The sequence below is a fragment of the Mobula hypostoma genome, chromosome 8, assembly GCF_963921235.1.
Source record: "Mobula hypostoma chromosome 8, sMobHyp1.1, whole genome shotgun sequence".
NCBI classification, from domain to species: Eukaryota; Metazoa; Chordata; class Chondrichthyes; order Myliobatiformes; family Myliobatidae; genus Mobula; species Mobula hypostoma.
The window spans coordinates 64,188,215-64,208,691 of NC_086104.1; the positions used below are offsets into that span (position 1 = coordinate 64,188,215).

At 39.0% G+C, this 20,477-nt stretch overlaps 1 protein-coding gene across 1 annotated transcript in view; it reads right to left on the bottom strand.

The window, feature by feature from the left end:
* Positions 1-8,316: 8,316 nt before the first annotated feature.
* The window catches only part of rps6ka2 (ribosomal protein S6 kinase, polypeptide 2), a 136,907-nt gene continuing 124,746 nt past the window's right edge, over positions 8,317-20,477 (bottom strand). Inside the window, exons 18-21 of the mRNA XM_063055994.1 lie at positions 18,665-18,741; positions 17,169-17,286; positions 15,171-15,308; positions 8,317-13,837 (exon numbers count right to left, since the gene is read on the bottom strand). Coding sequence (XP_062912064.1) covers positions 13,712-13,837; positions 15,171-15,308; positions 17,169-17,286; positions 18,665-18,741 — 459 coding nt within the window. The 3' untranslated portion in view covers positions 8,317-13,711. The remainder of the gene's footprint in view (positions 13,838-15,170; positions 15,309-17,168; positions 17,287-18,664; positions 18,742-20,477) is intronic.

Consider the following 20,477-nt stretch of genomic DNA (forward strand, 5'->3'; position numbering starts at 1 on the left):
CATGCTGGGACCAGAACAGGTCCTTTAAAATAAAAACACCTAGGAATTTAAGGTTGCTCACCCTCTCCACCTCTGATCTTTCAATGAGGACCAGCTCATCGACCTCTGGTTTGCTTCTCCTGATGTTTATCAACTTGTTTTATAACAATTGGAGCATCATAAAGCAAACCCCTACGAAAAAAGCAAAATACTGTGACAACTGGAAATTAGAGAGGAAAACAAAAGGATAGAGATTATGACCTGGGCAGGTCACATCAATGGAGTGAAAAATGGGAGTTCAGACTTTGGATCTTTAATCTTGTGTTAAGTCTATTCTTTTTCCATTTACAACACTCTTTAACAAGCTACTTCAAACCTGGCATCATTCCATCTGAACAAAATTATCTACAATGGAACAAGGCTATAGATTGTTGAACATAAAAACAATATTTCAGAGATGGCTGTGCAATTGATTGAATCAGTAAATGTCCTGCATAAAATATAATTTAGCAGAATATATGTTGTTTGTCAATGGTTCTATTTGCAAATGATCATGAGCACATCACAGAAGTGTCTCAGTTTCCAACGAGTGGACAGTCGCAAGGCCGCGGGACCGGACGTCATCCCAGGGCAGGTACTCAGGATGTGCACGGCACAACTGGCAGGTGTAATTACAGACACTTTTTATCTCTCCCCCTCCCAGTGTAGAGTGCCCTCCTGCTTCAAATTATCCACCATTGTCCCTGTACCTAAAAAGACCAAGGTAACATGTCTGAATGACTGGCGTCCTGTCGCACTCACCTCAATAATAAGCAAATGCTTTGAGAAGTTGGTCAAGGATTACATCTGCAGCTTGCTGCCACCCACACTGGAGCCCCTACAATTCGCCTACCAACATAACAGATCGACAGATGACACAACAGCCACAGCTCTATACACCATCCTTACACATCTGGAGAAGAAGGATGTTCATGTGAGAATGCTGTTCTTGCACTACAGTTCAGCATTCAACACCATAATTCCTTCCAGGCTTGACAAGAAGCTCAAACAATAGGAATTTTGCAGATTCTGGAAATTCAAGCAACACACATAAAAATTGCTGGTGAACGCAGCATGCCAGGCAGTACCTCTTCCTAGAGATGCTGCCTGGCCTGCTGCGTTCACCAGAAACTTTTATGTGTGTTGCTTGACAAGAAGCTCAGAGACCCTGGCCTTCGCCTTGACTTGTGCAACTGGATCCTGGACTTGCTGTCAGCAGGTGGTAAGAGTGGGCTCCCTCAGTTCTGCCCCTCTGACCCTCAACACAGGTGCTTTCCAGGGCTGTGCCCTAAGCCCCCTCCTTTACTCTGTATACCCATGATTGTGTCGCCACCCACAGCTCCAATCTGCTAATTAAATTTGCTGATGACACTACATTGATTGGCCTAATCTCAAATAATAACGAGGCAGCCTACAAAGAAGTCATCATTCTGACACAGAGGTGTCGAGAAAACAACCTCTCCCTCAATGTTGCAAAAACAAAGGAGCTGGTTGTGGATGACAGGAGGAATGGAGACAGGCTAACCCTTGTTGACATCAATAGATCTGGGTCCCCAGATCCTAAGGACAATATAACCATATAACAATTACAGCACGAAAACAGGCCATCTCGGCCCTTCTAGTCCGTGCCGAACTCTTACTCTCACCTAGTCCCACTGACCTGCACTCATTCCATAACCCTCCATTCCTTTCCTGTCCATATATCTATCCAATTTAACTTTAAATGACAACATCAAACCTGCCTCAACCACTTCTGCTGGAAGCTCTGCTGGAAGGACTTTCTGTAGGGGCATGATTGAGAGCATCCTGACTGGTTGCATCACTGCCTAGTATGGGAACTGTACTTCCCTCAATCGTAGGACTCTGCAGTGACAGGGGCAGACAGCCCAGCACATCTATAGATGTGAACTTCCCACTATTCAGGACATTTACAAAGATAGGTGTGTAAAAAGGGCCCAAAGGATCATTGGGGACCTGAGTCACCCCAACCACAAACTATTCCAGCTGCTACCAGCCAGGAAACAGTACCACAGCATAAAAGCCAGGACAAACAGGCTCTGGAACAGCTTCTTCCACTAGGCCATCAGACTGCTTAATTCACACTGATACAATTGTATTTCTATACTATATTGACTGTCCTGTTGTACATACTATTTATTATAAATTACTATAAATTGCACATTGCATATTTTGACGGAGACGTAACGTACTCCTCATGTATGTGAAGAATGTAAATAATAAAGTCAATTCAATTCACATCAATAAATATTCTGTAAACAATATATTATAAAGATTTTTGGTTTAAATTATAGTTAGAGTCATGACGGCATCAGCTCTTTGTTGCACTTGGCAGTCTTACTGTGTGCTCTGTCTGCTAATGTTGGGAAACAATGCCTCACTAACCAGCGCAATCCACGTATACATTTGATGATCCAACAATAGGAGAATTGGCAGCTGGAAAGGAACAAAACATAACAGAACATGCAGGGCATGCAGTTTATCGGACAGCATCTGTGAAGAGAGAAGTAAATACTTCACATTGAAGACCTTCATCAAGAATCATTCCCTTCAGAACTTCCCTTCAGATTCTTCTGCCATCTCCAGCACCAAGTGCCATCCTGAATTATTCGTACAGAATCCTTCCATTCACCCCTGCCTGGCCTATCCAGTTTAAGTCAGAAGTGTATGCGTGTCTCCTGTAACTTTATATTCACTGGTCTTGGTGTGGTCTCCTTTGCTCTTATGAGACATAACTCAGTTAAAGTGATTGCTAAGCCAAATTTCCTTTTTTTTGGCCCTGAATCTTATAGCACCCAAAGGCTTACTGCTTTAATTCCGTACTCCACTCCAAAGACATTGGAGTACAATTGAGCTACTTAGCCCATTGGGTCTGCTCCTCCGTACCATTTGAGCTGATTTTTTTTTCTTTTCTCAACTGCATTCTCCCGTCTTCTCCCCACAACTCTTTACCTTCTTACCAATCAAGAACCTACCTATCAATCTCTGCCTTAAGTACACCCAGTGATTTGGCTACCTTAACCCTCAATGGCAATGAAGTTCACATATTTACCACTATGTGGCTGAAGAAATTCTTCCTCACCTCAGGTTCTAACGGAACATTCCATTATTCTGAGACTGTCCCCTCTGATCCTAGACTCTCCCACAAGTAGAAACATTTTCTCCATGTCCTCTCTATATTCAGTCGGTTTCAATGAGATTCTCCCTGCACCCCCACCATCTTTCTGAACTGCAGAGAGTACAGGCCCAAACTATTAAATGCTGCTCATACATTAATCCTTTCATTCCTTGAATCATTCTTATGAATCTCCTCTGGACCATCTCTGGGGCCAGCACATCTTTCGTCAGATACTGGGCTCAAAATTGTGCACAATATTCTAAATGTGGTCTTACCAATGCCTTATAAAGCTTTAGCAGTACATCCTTGCTTTTATATTCGAGTCTTCTCAAAACAAATGCTAAAATTGCATTTGCCTTCCTTACTACCAACTCATGCTGCAAGTTAACCTTAAGGGGTTCCTGAACTAGGACTCCCAAGTCCCTTTGCATCTCCATTTAGAAAATTGTATACACCTTTATACTTCCTACCAAAGTGCATAACTCCGTAATTCCCTATGCTATATTCCATCTGCCACTTCTTTGCCCATTCTCCTCATCTACACGAGTCCTTCTGCAGATTCCCTGCTTTCTCAACATGACTTGATCCTCCACCTATTTTTGTATCATCCGCAAACTTGGCCACACTGCCATCAGTTGCATTAAATCCAGATCAGTAATGTATAAAATGACAAGCTGTGATCTTTGTAGAAAGCCATTAATCACCAGTAGCCATCCTGAGAAACAGCCCTTTGTCCCCCCCTGCCTTCTGCCAGTCAGCCAACGTTTTCTCCATGCTAGTATCTTGCCTCTCAACACTTTGGGCAGTTAACTTGTTCAGCTGAGTTTACTCTAATTCAGTCTTCTGCAATGTACCAAGCAATACCTGCTTTCAAGCTTATTTGCTTCAGGGCATGCTGGAGAGCAAATGGTTAGGATAGCTGCTTGGGAGAAGGGTTGTGATAGATGACCTTTGGGACTGAGATACTTTGATGGAATAGAATCCATCTGAGAGCATCTGCATCTTCTGGTGCATTTTCTTTTCTCCAGTGGACCACACATTCTATCTCCAGGATTTTCTTTTAATTTTAATCCTTTGTGGAATACTCTCCACTTGCCTGGATGAGTACAGCTTCAGCTATGCTCAAGAAGCTGAACACCATACAGAACATAGCAGCCCAGGCACTCCATTCACAATCATCCACCCACTGCACCACCAATGAACAGTAGCCATGGTTTAAACCGAGCTCAAGATGCACTGCAGCAACTCACCAACACTTTTTGAACAATACCTTCAAAGCCCACAATCTCTACAAGCTAGAAGGACAAGGGCGGCAAAATCATGAGAATACCACCACCTGTGAGTGGCCCTCCAAGTCACACCTAATCTTGACATGGACTTACATTGCTGCTCCTTCACCCACACTTAGTCAAAATCCTGGATTCCCTTCTGAACAGAATTCCCACACCTCAAGGACTGCAGAAGGTCAAGAAGACACATGTCACAGCTACTCAAGGGCAATTAGGAATGGGCAATTAAAAACTGGGTCAGCTTGCAAAGCTCGTGTCCATTGAATGAAAAATAACTGTAATGTCCAATCCATTGTCTCGTGTATCCTTACATCTTCTCACATTACTTTAATTCCTTTCCTTTTCCCAGATCTTTTTCTTCCCATTTTCTTATGTAATGATCAGCTGTGACATACTTCCTTCTTTCTTGTGTATCTAAAAGTTAATCCTCCTTTTAAACTCAATTGCATCGATTTGACTGATATGTTAGAATATTTTCCTAAATTGGCAGAATAAGAGGTTAAAAAAGAAAAAGAGCATTAGCAAGTTATCGGTTGATTTTGCCTAATTGCACATTTTTCTGCTTGATGCAAAACAAAGCAAGAATACTCGTACTCATGTCCCAGGCACACCACTGATACGTCCCTATTGTTTATTTCAAATCTCAGTCTCGTTGTTCACAGTCTATTATATTGGCTGAGCCTCTGATTTCTTTCAGTTCTGGCGAAGGCTTATTTCCTGTTTCCTGGCGTATGTCGTTCCCTTTGTACCGTTTACAGCTTTTCTACTTTTCACTGCACCCTGGAAAGAGCCATCTGCTGTGAGGTTTCTCCATCATGTGATTAGTTACGTCAGTCTCTGACGCTTCTAGATCTGATTCAACCAAGTTCTGCCATCATCCTGTATGTCCACAGTTGCAGAAAGATACCCAACCAACAAAGTAAAGGTTGCTTTAGCAGCATCATCATCACCTTCACCAAAATAGGCTTGAAAAATAAGACGTTATATTTAAAACCAAAACACAGGAATCCAATTTCCAGAATTCTTTATTTCTTCTGTACAAATACATTGTTTAAATTGGCATGCAAAGCCTTGGTGGGGTACAAATAATCCCATACAGTGTCTTCCCATTTCCTGAAAAATCCCTCTTGGCAGAGAAAAAAGTGATTGAGTTACCATAAAGAAATTATTTTTAAAAACTGCAGGGAAATCTCAGCTCACAGCAAGAGAGTGTACCTCACAACAAAGTGCTCTTTCAGAGTTGTTTTCTTTAAGGATTCTGAAATGCAGTCTGATCAGGAGGGGTGAAAACAGGTGACGTGTGGTGAGTGAACAGGAAGGATTTGGGCCTACCGACCCTAATGGAGGTGCAGTCTTGGCGCCTTGCCAATGACAGATAGTATGTAAGTAATTTGTAACCACATGTTAGGGAATACCATCTAGACCAAGAGACTAAGGAAAACAAGAACACAAACTCAGCTTATGGAGCAGTTCCTTTTAATATACAAAGTCCTAAACTTATCATAGTGCTACAAAAATATTACACTTCATAAACCCATTTTCATTACAAAATATTTTTCCAAGTAAATTAAATAAATGAATTTAAGGAATTTATTTCCTCCTACTAATGCCACACAAAGTACTGTGTATCCAACATCAACCTACCAACAGCAGATTCTATAACACACAACAAATTACATATCATAAGTATGCTTGATAACATTTTTTTCAAAAATGTAAATTAAAGGTGCTGGCAAACAGAGAAGGGTTAATTAATCAGAATGCTTTTCACTCTCACAAAGTAAACCAAAGGAGCAGGAGAGCTGTGCTCTTAATTGGCATCACATTTTATTCACCAAGAGAATATAATCTAGGATGGCTGAATATTGGTTCAACTCTCTAGATCTCAGTAAAGCACCATATAGAAAACAGCTTGTTAGGTGGGTTTTAATTCAGGAGTGTTCTAACAACTGGGAATATAAATTCCACTATCAACTCAATTCTTACGAAATACTGATATCCTTCCAGTTTAGCTACAACTAATCATCTTTCCTTAAAATCAAAATGTATCTATTTAACAGGAACAATCTTAAACTAGCAAATTTAACAGGAAAAAGGAATGATAATGTCATCAACAAACTATCAGTGGATTTTATTGCAATATCACACTTTCTACTCCATGTAAAATAATCATTAGCACTAAAATTAAGTTATTATTTTAATCCCCTTCAATTAATACTGTATTGGTAAGCAATAATTTACTGACAACTTTCATTGACAGCTAGAGCTGTTTTCTATTTAGTCCAATAATTTTCCACTGGTAGCCATAGACCTGGCCTTAGTTTGAGTTAACTCTCACAAATTGCTGAGCAGTTTTCTGCATGTACACATAACTTTCCACTGGTAGGTTTTCCATTCAGTTGGGAGATGCCATCCAGGTCAAGATCATCCCAAAGTTAGTCACTGGTCTATGCCACGCTTTCTAAACTAACCGAAGAACCAAGATGATATGGTTGGCCTCAGCATTTCAAAGCTTATATTTTCATATTTTTAAGGTATAGATGGAAGCAATTTAGCCATTTCTATGCCAGACCTCAGAGCAATTCTGTCAATCAATTTTTTCCTGTAATGTATTTTCTCTCATATGTCCATCAACTCCAGCCTGATTTTCCTGCTAACCACCTACTGTGCAGTGGGGTGACCTACAGTAATCAATCGCATTGTAGGTTGACAGGCCAGACAAAAGATACGCTTGGGCAGCAATGCAAAAGTGTTGACTTCAATTCATTTGGGAGAAGCCTGCAGGAAACCACAGGAGCTCATGAAGAAACATTAAGTGACAATATGGCTCAAGAGTATGTAATCTCTAAAGTCATATAAGGCATGCCTATGTGGGAGCTTTATTCCAAGTCCATTAGATCACAGATAGCTTTAGGAATCCAGATTAATGTCTATCCCTTCTCCCCATGTTACTAACTGTTGCTATCCTGACCAAGATTAGTCAATGCAGAGCACATCAAAAAGCACACTCAAGAAAACCAGAAGAATAGTTTGTTAGAAAATTGATCAGGTATTTCACCCATGATAACTCTGTTCCCAAAGTGTTTATCCAGCAAGTATTTCTCACAAACTTGAAGAAGGTTTTCAGGATGAGATTACGTTGTTTAAATTAATCAAGTTGATTGAACCATTGTACAATTTACCTCAAAAAATTAATTAATCAAGTATTTTTCTTATTACTTGTACTTTCAATTTTAAAAGAAACAAAAAGGAAGAATATAACTGGTATTCCACGTGAATTATGGTTTTTTGTTAAAGAAACACATTCTGAGAACATTATGTCACTGATTAATGTATGTTATATTGATGCTATTTTTATTTTGGAGCTTCATTTCTGAGCTCACATTGATTCTGGAGTCAATGCACAGAACATCTGGTAACCTTGCAGTATCTAAATGATGAAATAAAGTGCACTTCCAACATCGGAGAATAGAACTGAGTAACTTAAGTAATGCATGATTCTGGAACCCAAAAATATGATTAGAATTTAGCCAACAATCTTTGACATTCAATTTCAATAAAATAAAGTTGCCCCAGGTTGGCTAATTTACAGAATTTTACAGTTAGAAGGGAATTCACTTGGTGACTTTACATATATAATCTAAATTCCAAATTGTACTCACAAGTGATTTTTATTTGTCTCAAGTCTTGTCAGTGCTAATTATGGTGAATGTTCAAGATGTTAATCATACAAAATAATGTAATGCTCCTGTCTGAAATCAATGCTTCTGTTAAAGGGCTGTAAACAAAACTTCAAATTATCAGCTTCATCAGACACATTGTAAATCTCATATTATTTTAATTTAAAATAATTGTTAGCAACATCATCAGTAGTGCAGGTAGGTCCATTCATTCTCTATGTACAAAATATAGCAAATAATATTTTAATATTTATATATCTGGCAGCTGCAAGCAAGTTATTAGATAAAGATAACAGCTCAGATAGCAGCCTTTGCTTTTGCAGGCACTGATGGGCCTACACAACATTCCCAGTATTTTCTGGTTTTCCTGGTTAAGCTAGCATTTGCAGCTTTACTTAACGTTTATCTCAAATAAGTTACTTTATCCATTAATCACTTTAAAGAATATCTGTTAAATAGTAAACAAAAATCTCAGCATGGCAGAACACTTGCATATGCGACTTCAATTCTGTTCTTTAGTTCGAACTGCCATCAACAGACAATGGCCAATCATAGACAGTGGATACACATATACTTATTAAAAGGCTGCTGTGGTTTTCCACTAGCAGTCACCATAACCTCGTTAGGCCAGATTTCTATCTCAGCACCATACATCTCTCCCTCCATCATCAGCACCATACCCACAAACAAAGAAAACAATTCAAAGACACCAACAAATTCAAGATTCCAAACTCTTCATACACAGACTTATTTAAACAAGAAAATTCATATTATCATTAAGGGTAAGCCTTTTAGCTCTTTGAGCCTGTTCTACAATTCAATTAGGTCATAGCTGCTCTACATTTTAATACAACTAACTCAAGTTGTCAAACATAAAACTTGGTTTTTAAAACTTCAATTAACAATCTTTTAATGAAAATAGTTCCACCAGAGGTGAAGAAATGTTTTCTGAGATTATTAATGAACAATTTAATTCTAAATTTAAGTTGGCTCCACAAACAAAGGAGAGAGTTTCTGCCTACTTTCCCAAGCCATTTCTGATTATTAGCTTATTCTGGCTGAAATAGGCCTTCAAGTGATGTGAGGGCGTATTCTGACTCAGGGGTTGTGAACCTTTTTGAGAGCATGTGCCCAAATTGGCAATAATCTTCTAAAAAAAACTCTCTCAAGAGTCATGGTAATTTAGAGCAGGGATTATCATTGATTAATATTTATTAAATATTAAATTAGTAACAATGATGGACCTTTTAAGGAAAAGGCATCAGTTTGCTTATTTATGTGTATTCATTGTTTTACAACTGATAAAATTATAACAAATTCAAATTAAAATAAATGTAGCATTTTTGAAAACCTATTCAAAAGTTATTAATAACCTTTTAATAAGAAAATTGAAAAAAATACATAATTTCTAAATCATTTCGTTATTGTACCTCATATATAACAAAAGAAATATGAACATGAGATTATAAGCTTTGGTGCATGTTCGTAAAAGATCAACAAAAGGAAAATAAAAACACTTTATTCTCAGAGAGACTTTTGTTGCTGCACCAACAATGACAAATATTTTATACCCAGTTTGTATTTGATTGTTTGGAGAGCTATGCACATTACGCTAGTTGCATCAGTAAGCCTACACTTATAATTAGCTTTGACTAAATTCATCTCACTGCTCCTGTGTTGTAAAAAATCATTTGTTGCATCATTTAGCAGTAAAGATGATTATTATGTATGTTTTTATTATGGAAGGGCTTTAAGAATCAAAGGCCCAACAATTTTTTTGCATGTGCCATCTTGAGCATGCGTGCCATAGGTTCACCATCCCTAGCTAGACATTCATGTTCAAAATACACCAGCAGGTTCTGTCTAGAATGTAAGTCTTATTATAATACAGGTTGCATCAACAGACAAGAATAGGGAGAGCAGAGTGATCCTTATTTGAACCAGATCAATGCAGATAATCAGATGTCTGATTACAATGATTGGCTATTGACCTATGATAGCTCGAGGGAATGCAAAAGACTCGGAGTTATCATTAAAGGACTAATTTATTTTCTGTTGAACTGAAAATGAGTGAACAGACTTGTATGTTTATTACCTATTCTCCTATGATGGATACAATGTATGATTTGCCTTTACTGAAAGTGGTTGCATTCTGACAGAAATTAGCTAAGCTAACTACTTCCTCAAGTTTATAGATATAACCTTGGATACAATTATAAATCCATCAGTGGGAAATTGTCCTCCTTGTTTTCAATGGCAGAAAACTGTGATAGGTTGGGAACTCTCAACCTGACCACTGGAGAGTGATAAATCAGAGAGGAAGAGTGTGGCATTTTCAATGTACCTGACTTGAGTGCCTGAATCAAATTCCTGAGCTGCTTTGATTAATCCTTCAATTAGACGAGTGAATTACTGAAGAAGCACTACGAGCAATTTGACATGCCTGTGTTTGATTATTATGCTGAGGGGGATTTCAACTCCCTAAGAGTTTTTTTAAATCATTTAAATGCAGTTTGAATAATCACATCAGTACTGTATTTGAGCAGATTCTCTTTTAACAGATGCAGCAGAAGGAGCAGTTAAAAATAATGCCAAAAATTTCTGAGGTGAGATTGGGAGGGAGGGAGAGAATGAAAATTGGTGCCCACTGTTATTTAAACATGCTGTTTAATTTCAGTCATATTCTGCACTGCAGGTTTTTGGAAAATCAAGGTAGAATTAATGTTTGACTTTCTACAATGCATGTGAGATCTGGATGAATAAGATAAGGTACAGTATACTTGAAATTCCTCTCCACCAACACAATCTAGTCACATCATCAGACCATACACCATCTCTGAGATTCAGACCAGGGGTTCCCAATCTGGGGTCCGTGCACCCCGCAGTTAATGGTAGGAGTCTGTGGCATAAAAAGGTTGGGAACCTCTGACTTAGAAGAAGCAGAATAAAACAAAACGGTCTCAACAACCAGGAAAGGTTGAAGTAATGGAATTCTCTACTTGTGTTTGTATTTTTTCGGTTCAGAGATGATTGGCAATTATCAATTCATATTGAGCAGTTAAAAAGATATTCATATAAAACTGGCCAAGTTCTAAAATTCTCTAACAAGTTTAGATAATATCAGCAGCTTCACACTATCCACTACATTAGAAAGGTGAACCACTTGACAGGATAATATTTTCACAAATGTTGAGAGGCAAATCATGAAGGGCAATCTTTTGTGAGTTTAGTGATGCATTTAGTGACAGAACATTGTAAATGCTACCAGCTTCACCATTATGTTGACAGCTTGTTTTGGGCCAGTGTATGCAAAATTCTTCCCCATGAATATGAATATGTCCTCTCCAAGGGGGAGCAATTGTCTGAAAGGCTGCACGCAGACAAGTAGACATTAGCAGGGTTCTGAATTCAGTTAGTTAAGGCAGTAGGCTAGGAAATCAGAGAGAGCCATACAATTCCTGAAGATTCACTTCATCAGAGGACGAGTATTTCCTGCAATATGTTGGCCAGCTCAGCCACCACTGACTTCTTCTTCTTCTTCATGTGCCTTGTGCATTACACGCTTGGGCGATCATGGCTCTCCACATCGAACGATCCCTCGCAGCGTTAATGATATCTCACACACTTAGATCTGTTAGTTCTTTCACAGTGTCCATATATTTTCTTCTTTGCCTTCCACATTTCCCAGGCATACGGCCTTGTAATGTAAGGCATTCGATTTCTCCCTTTTTGATGACATGGCCCAGGAATTTCAGTTTCCTCTCATTAAATGTTTTCATTAAAGATCTTTCTGTATGGGCACATTGAAGTACTGTCTCATTAGTTACCCTATCCCTATATGATATCTTCAGCATTCTTCTAAGAAACCATATTTCCATTGCTTCTAAGTTTCTGTGGAGTTAAGGTGTTATAGTCCACCACTGACAGGACTAACACTGATATGGCATTTTTGCCACTAGTCTATACTGTACTATCCACCAGAATTTCATGGATGTCTTCAAATTAAATTGCCATGTTTCCTATATTACAACAATGTATTTCAATGAGTATATAGGACTTGGGGCTATTTGAAAGGGATGTTGAAAACATTATGGAAATAATTTCTCCATTTAATTGATCAGTGAAATGAGACTTCAGGGAATAAAAACTCAAGATTTTTTCTGTTCTTTCATAAGAAATAGCATTTCCATATTTTGAATGATGTTCTAATAATAAAAATGTGATTTTTTTTGCCATAACAAAGTACTCCATTCTTTTCTTCATTATTACTTGGTGTGAAATGTGAAGCTCAGACTCTATTGTTTAATTTCACGATTGTTTGGATAGTGTACTATCTTTGTAGGGTCTAGAGACTGGGAAGTACAGTAGCTGTTGGTTGTCATTTCTCTGAACTTCATTTTTCTTAATCCTGTGCTTTGCTTTGAGTTGATACAAAATTAATTTACTCTAATATATAACATTTTTTAGCATTCAATTTTCTTAAACAAAACAAAGGCAAGATTATGTGGAGTTCCTTGCACCAACTGGAGCGTGTGTTAGCATTGATTTTCATGATGGTTGAGGACAGGATCAGGTTTGGCTACCGGTCCCCCTGTGACTGGACCACCTACTTTCACTTCCCACTAAAACTCACATGCAAGAAATGACTTTAAGTGACGTGCTGGAACTCGACTGGTGAGCAAGACCCTGTGGAAGTTCACAAGTCTGGATGGGGAGGGAGCTGAAATAAGTGCAGTGTGAAGAAATGATATCCTGCCACCTTTTTCATTTGTTAATAGTGGAATCATTGGACCACTGACTATATAATTAATTAATAATGCCATAGTAAGCTGGGCCATTCCTTTCAATGTATAAGTACATTATACAGTACCACAGGTTTAAGCTAAATCTAATGCCTTGAGAAGAACTAAATAGTTCTCATTCAGCTTGCCTAACTATAGTACCTAATACTGAAAAGAAAGTGCTCCTAAGCCTTGACCTCTCCATGCCTTGCTGTGCTTAATTCTGTTTCACATTACTGCAGAACAATTAAAAGTATTGCAATTATACAATATGAAAAAGTTATGAGGATTAATTAGCTCCCAGAAGTTTCCTTCCAAGAGAATTTCTGCCTTAAGAAAGGTAAACCCAAATAAAGAGCGTAGATTCTCTGGGCCTAGTCAAACAGGATGCTCCGTGCAGAATCTGTTTGTTTCAGTCTGCATCGTTTTCCACCTTAATTCTTTTTTAAGCAATCTAAAGGGAAGAACATTACTTCAATTTACAGAGGGTTGACTACAAGTGTTTTCTCAAAGCACTTTTGTGGTTATCTCTTCCATTTAGGTGTGAAGGAGGTTAAGTTCATTTTTCACAGCCAATGTTTCTTCTTTTCAGTCACCATTGGGCAAAGTCTCCATTTATCCTTTGCAGTGCATCAAGTTAGGTGAATAACCCTTTGTCTGTTGAATACTTCATAACAGAGCCTGAATCTAGACTCAACCTCTGAATACTTTGGATCTTTTGCAGTCTCTTGCATTGGGCTTAGAGAAGTTCAAACATTTTTAAATATAATTTAAATAAAGCTCTGTACAAGCTGCATGTGGTAGCTGTTATAGTCTTGTTGAAGTCAGTCTTTTCATTCCCCTTCGCTGAGCCAGGTTTGAGGCCAATACAGCTTCTAATCTCGGTGCCTGAGGTGTACGGTTTAAAGCAAAATAGGTGGCAGCCATTGCACCCTGTAATAAGATGCAACAGAAAATTTGTAAAATTATCGTTAGAACTTATTAAATTCGATGCGCAATTTATAACATCCCCAGTCACCTGTCTCCTCTCTCTGTTCTCCTCTTGTTAATCTATGGATGCTATCAGGATCCACTGTAAACCCTAAATGACCATTATGTGTACAAAGCTAGACAGGAGTTTTGCAGCTTATTTCACTGCAGGAGGCATCACAAATAGACTCATTTGCATGTTTCTCAGAGTATCTGAATGTGAGAGACATCACAGTCATCTCCAGTTACTGGGTTCTCATCCAGTGTATACTTCCTGTCAGGGTAAAACAGCATCAGCCAAGCTTATTTGCTGGTTCCTATTCAGTATCTACATATAGAGTATTTTCCAATGGGAGGCATCACATTCAAGCCCAGTCACTGAGACTTCACCCAGACTCCTCAAACTGGCTGGATAATTGACAATGGGGGGCAAGCCAGCTGTGTTCATATCCAGTGTTCACATATATGAAGAGTACTAATGGTACTGAATACTTCTTGCGGACTGGAACAGAACTTCCAAAAAGTAATTTAATCGAAGCAATAAAATTGTGCTTTGAATCTTTCCTTTTAGAAGTAGAAAATCTCTACACCTTGAAAGTGAGGAAGAATATTTTTCAAAATTAAAGAGGCTTAGTAATTGTTAATTGGCGGTTCTAACTGACTTCAAAAGTCTAAATCTAAAAGAAATGCATCAGATTGCAGGTGGGCAACTTTCATCCCTTATCTGCTGCACGTCCAGATAAAATGGCACAGGAACATAACATACATATTGACTGTGATGTCAGATAGTTGGTAGGAAAATAGATGATTGGTCTTGTCCGAATATTTACCACAGCTTTCACCAAGAGGATAAAGCCTAACTCTGATGCAGTATCTTTTCATTTGTTATTTGCCGTGAGCAGAGAGATGGGATTTGTTTAACTTGACATCACAGTTGGCACTCACATTGTGGGCCAAAGGATTTGCCCTGTGCTGTACTATACTATCTTCTATGTAAGCATAAACTATTAATTATAAAAATACATATTCTGTATTATTAAAAGTAATGTTCTGTACACTACATCAGGTTGGTGTATGGAGCAATGGAAACTGTGATACCATGTGTGCAAGGAGGTATCAACAGTTTTAGAGATCAATTTTCAGTTAAACAAAATATCATACAGAACATTAAAAACTGCACTGTTCAACAGAGTTTTAGTGTATGTCTCCCACCCACATTAATGACCATTCTGGCCACTGTAAAGAAGCATGATCATAAAAACAAGACTCAGCTTTAAGGAGACCATCTGGAACTTGCCTTGACTAAATGGGCATCGTGCCTGCTGAGCTGATTCTGTGATAGGTATTCACGGTTCACTATCCAGGGGTGTCGAAGGACCTGCACTGCTGTGTGCCTTTGATGAGGATCTACATGCAGCATCTTGGATACAATATCCTACAGAGAAAACAACAATACATAACCATTTAAAATATTTACTTGATCCATGACTTTATCTTCGGGCCATCTGTCAGGCAATTGACCGTGAAGAACATTCAGCTGCTTCACTATATTAAAGGTGCTGTTGCTGTTGACATTACGATATGCAAGATTTAAAAGCAAATGTACAAATTCACTTACACAAAACTGCTCCATTTGTTAATTTTCTCAAAGTTAACTACCTAATTTAAAAAAATTTGAATTGCTACAGCACTCATCACATCTTTAGGCTATTCTACTAATTATAGCCAACAAATTTTGGAAGTATACAATCACAATGGCTTGCATCTATATAACGCTTATGGCTCTTCCCAGAAGTGTCATCCAGACAAGTTTGTTAACAGGATACATGAGGAAATATTTGGACAGGTTAAATGAGTAGGTTTTGAGAAGTGTCTTGAGGAGACGATGACAGGGAGAGCTGGGATATACTTGGGGAAGGAATCTGAGGGCTTGGGACCTAGTCAACATCGATATTGACAAAAGTTTACATAACTTCTACAAGCTCTACTAACAGCAGCCAGTTATATCATGAGATGCTCCTTTTCTTCAAAGGGGTAAACGTTAGCTTCCTTTCTCTTCAGACAGTTACTAAAAGAAGGCAGGAACTTGTCATCACAGCAGAGCTGAAAGATGGTATCTGTCACTATCCCGTACTTGCACTCCTGCATTGAATTTATCAATTGTGCTTTTGACAGGAGTTCTTCTCTTAGGCTGCTGTAACATCAGCCTAGTGTTGCAGAGCCTCCATATAAAGCTGACGCTCAACTAGAGTTGCAATGGCTGTCAGTAGGACCCCTATTAAAATTCCACTCCTATTTACTTGCATCCCAGCTGGGAAATGCATAAGCAACTTCTGTCTCCGAACACATTTGTAAAATTTCAGTACATTCGATACAGGCAAAGGGTTGAAAAACAAGGAATCTGATAAGAGAGGACAGTAGACCATGGAACAAAAGGAAGGAGGTGGGGAACCAGAGGGAGGAAGATGAAGAGCAGGTCATCAGCCCTTTGGTTCTTCCACTGAACATCTCCCAGTTTCTCACATCACTCTATCACCCCTCCCTACCTTCCTACCACCCCCTTCAAATGGATTCATCTATCCACCTGCCAGCTCATGCACCTCCCCTTCTATTTTGGCTTATTTTCTGCGATCATGTTTGATGTGGCATTACATCAAATGCCTTTTGGAAATCTAAATATATTCCATCCACTGGTCCCCCTTCATCCACTGCATTTATCACCGCTTCAAACAACTGAATAAATTTGTTAGGTATGAGTTCTCCTCACAAAATTATGTAGAATTTTTCTGAATGTTTTGCCATAATGGCTTTAAGCAACAGCTTTAAATATTTTCTATTTGTGTATTTACTCTAAAACTTTGCATGATGGTTGCCTCTACAAGTTTGTTGATCGAACTATGTGTTCCATGTCCAGAAGGGTTAGTTCTGCGTAAGTCTCCATACCAGGTTGATGTCAGACTTATCCATACTTCTTGACAGTGAGTTCAGCTTTTCTGATAGGCACCGATCATTAATTCTTTTGAGATTAATTATCTAACATAGTTTTCTATGAACACTTTAAAGGAGAGCTGGTGTCCAAAAGAAAGTTAAGTGAGGATGCAGAGAATGTTTAACTGTAGAGCAACATGCCTTGCCAGGCACTCTGTGGTGACTCACAATTTATGGGACACTTCCTTTCTTCATTAAAAGCACCAGTCAATTTGCACACCCGGATTGATACCTCTTGTTTAGATGCCACTAACCTTCGAACAGTACTTCTTCTAATGTGTTCGGCAACACCAGTGGCAACACTCACCTTTGCGGCATCGGAAATGGTGTCCCAGTTTCCTCCAGTAAGGGCATATTTCCCACTTCCAATGCGCGCCAGGATTTCCTCAGGAGTATCATCAGGCCCGTTTGCAAATGGTGTGAAGCTAATTGACAAGGAAGAAAATCAAGAGAAAATCCCAGAATTAATGCAGTGTAATGGAATGCTTGAGCCAAGGAATAACACTTCATTACAGCTTTTTTCTGATATGATATCAATTTGATTTCTAAGCAGCTATTTTTACAGCTCATGCTACAATGATATGAGTCAAATATAATACAGTGGATTCTAGCTCTTGGGACACATCGGGTCCAATGCATGTTGGCCCAATTAAGGGCTGCTCCAATTAGCTGATGTTTCATGGAAATAGCTAAAGTAGTATAAAAAAGATAAACTACCATTTAACTGAGTAACAAATTATATATTTAAATGAAATGAAGAACAAATTAGAATACTACCAATGCCATTGCAGTACTATAAAATTGTGGATTAGTTTCTCATAGTTATCAATGGAGGAATTCATTCAAAGTACTTTCACCGCTGCGTTTTTTGATCAATTGTAAATGAATAAAATTAATGCAGATAATGCACTGCCTTCATACAATGTCTTCAATGACTGCATCTTCAAAATCTTCACTTTCATTGTAACATTTAAGATGATTGTCAATATCTTTAAATTCTTTGTAGTTCCTAGCTTGTTGGAAGCAGTGAAATGGCTTAATTTTCACTCCCACTTGTTTCTGGCATTGGCAAGCCTGTGTGCTTGAAACCCCAGTGTGCAAAACAGTTCTGAATTGTCTTACTGCTTACTTCTTGCCAACAATCAGCGACAAAAATCATTGCTTTTTGAACATAAGCGTATGCAACTGTTGCCATTTAAAAACTGTTCACTCTAAGTATAGTTTCTAAAAGCTACAGGAGCTCACATGACTGACGACTGTCTCCTGTCCCAATTAAGCAGCATAATATCCCAAATAAATGAAGGAACACCCGTCTATTTTCTTGGTTAGTTTTTGTTCTTTAAGAGTCATCCCAAACAAGTGGCTGTTCCAATTAACCAATGGCCCAATTAACCAGAGTCTACAGTAGTAGGAAAGCACTGGTTGCTCGTATTAATAGATAATCCCATGGCATTAATGAGTGGGACATCAGTTGATGCTGTCACAGTTTTGTGACAAAAATGGCTCTGTAAAAAGAGGAAAGATCACCTTTTTTTTGACTTTCTAAGGATTAAGAACCCACTCACCCCCCTCCCCAGCAAAGTGGGAGGGGTGCTCAAAGAGCCGGGATGAGTTTTCATAAATGTTACTTGGATCCCATTTCATCTTGGCCAAATGCACTGCCTGTGATTAGTTCAAGAGAGATGAGATTTAGCACCCTTGTGATGGTGAAACCATTCACAAAGGACAAAGGAGGGAGCAACGTCATGGTGCTCATTTCACCCACCTGAAGACCAGACATACACTCTGCTATAGTTTCCTTACCCTGCCAGCATGGTGTAGAGCAGAATTCCTAAACTCCACATGTCACAAGCTGCATCATATCCCTGCCTCTTGAGTACCTGAAGCAGGAAAAAGTTGTTGTTATTGCACATCTTGACGCTAGCAACAGATTGTTAAAAATATCTTACTTCAGTTATTTGAAATTAAGTGAAATCGTTGTGGAAGTATATTGCCTTACTAGAGTACAAGAAATATATAAAACCTCCGCTATCCCATTATGAATGTGGTAGTTTTACTTGTTTGCTTCATTATTCTGTGTTTCAAATGCATTGTAATGCTCTGAATCAAATTTGCTTGTAGAAGATGTGTTTGCTGTTGCCCAAACAGTCTGACATGATCTTCAGATGGCCATTTCCAGGATATGATGTTTCCATCAAATTTTGGTTTGGTAGATTCAAAGATTAATTGCAAAGTCTCTATTTGTTCTGATACTACCCATGGTGTCCCAGAGGGAGAAGGGACTGCAGCATCCACAGTTCACATGATTAGATGTGCTCCGACTGAGGGCTTTGATCTGATCTTAAGGTTCGGAGATATCTCTCTCTTTTGTACTATATTGAATATGAGTGGCATGCAAGTTCATGTGGTTCTGATTCAGACTGGTGTTTAAGTGTGGAGCCTTTAATGGCAAGAGTTTCTGATCAATCAGCCTCAGTACTAACAATTACTTGCTAAGTCTGTAGACTATATATATGTATATGACAGAGTGGTTTTTGGATGAAAATTCTGGTGTAATTTATGAAATAGGTTTTGGTTCCATGCCATCAGGCCTCTCTTGTAAAAGAACCTGCATTTCCAATCACAAACAGAATCAGGATAAAAATAGGATGAGCCATTATTGAATTGGGGAACAGACTCGATGGGCCAGATGGTCTAATTCTGTTCTTATGGTCTTATGCTCTTACAAACGCAAGAGATTCTGCAGATGCTGGAAAGCCAGAGAAACACAAACAAAATGCTGCAGAAATGAAACAAGTCACGCAGCATCAATGAGAGGAGTTAGCAGTCAACGTTTAGGTCCGAGACCGTTCATCAGGACTGGAACGGCAGGAAGCAGAAGCCAGAATAAGAAGGTGGGAGGAGGGGAAGGAGCATAAGCTGACAGGTGATAGGTGAAACCATGTGAGGGGGAAAGTGTGTGGTTAGTGGGGGAGGGGGAATGAAGAAAGAAGCTGGGTGCTGATTGGTAGAAGAGGTAAAGAGCTAAAGAAGAAGGATGCTAATAGGAAAGAACAGTGGTTCATGGATGAAAGGGAAGAAGGAGAAAACTGGGGGGGGGGAAAGATTTACAAGGATGCTGCCTGGATTGGGGAGCATGCCTTATAAGAATAGGTTGAGTGAACTTGGTGTTTTCTCCTTGGAGTGACGGAGGATGAGAGGTGACCTGATAGAAGTGTATAAGATGATGACAGGCATTGATTGCGTGGATAGTCAGAGACTTTTTTCCCAGGGCTGAAAGGCTAACATGGGGGATGGAGGAGCATAGTTTTAAGAGTTTCTTAGATAGGTACATGGAGCTTAGAAAAATAGAGGGCTATGTGGTAGGGAAATTCTAGGCAGTTTCTAGGGTAGGTTACATGGTCGGCACAACGTTGTGGGCCAAAGGGCCTGTAATGTGTTGTAGATTTCTATATGCAATAAAGGAGAAGAGAAGTGGTAAGAGGGTTACCAGAATGGGGTATGGGAAAAGGGAGAAGGGGGAGAGGGGCATAAATTACCAGATGTTAGAGATATTGTTGTTCATGCTATCAGGTTGGAGACTAACCACACAGAATACGACCTGTGGCAGTAGAGG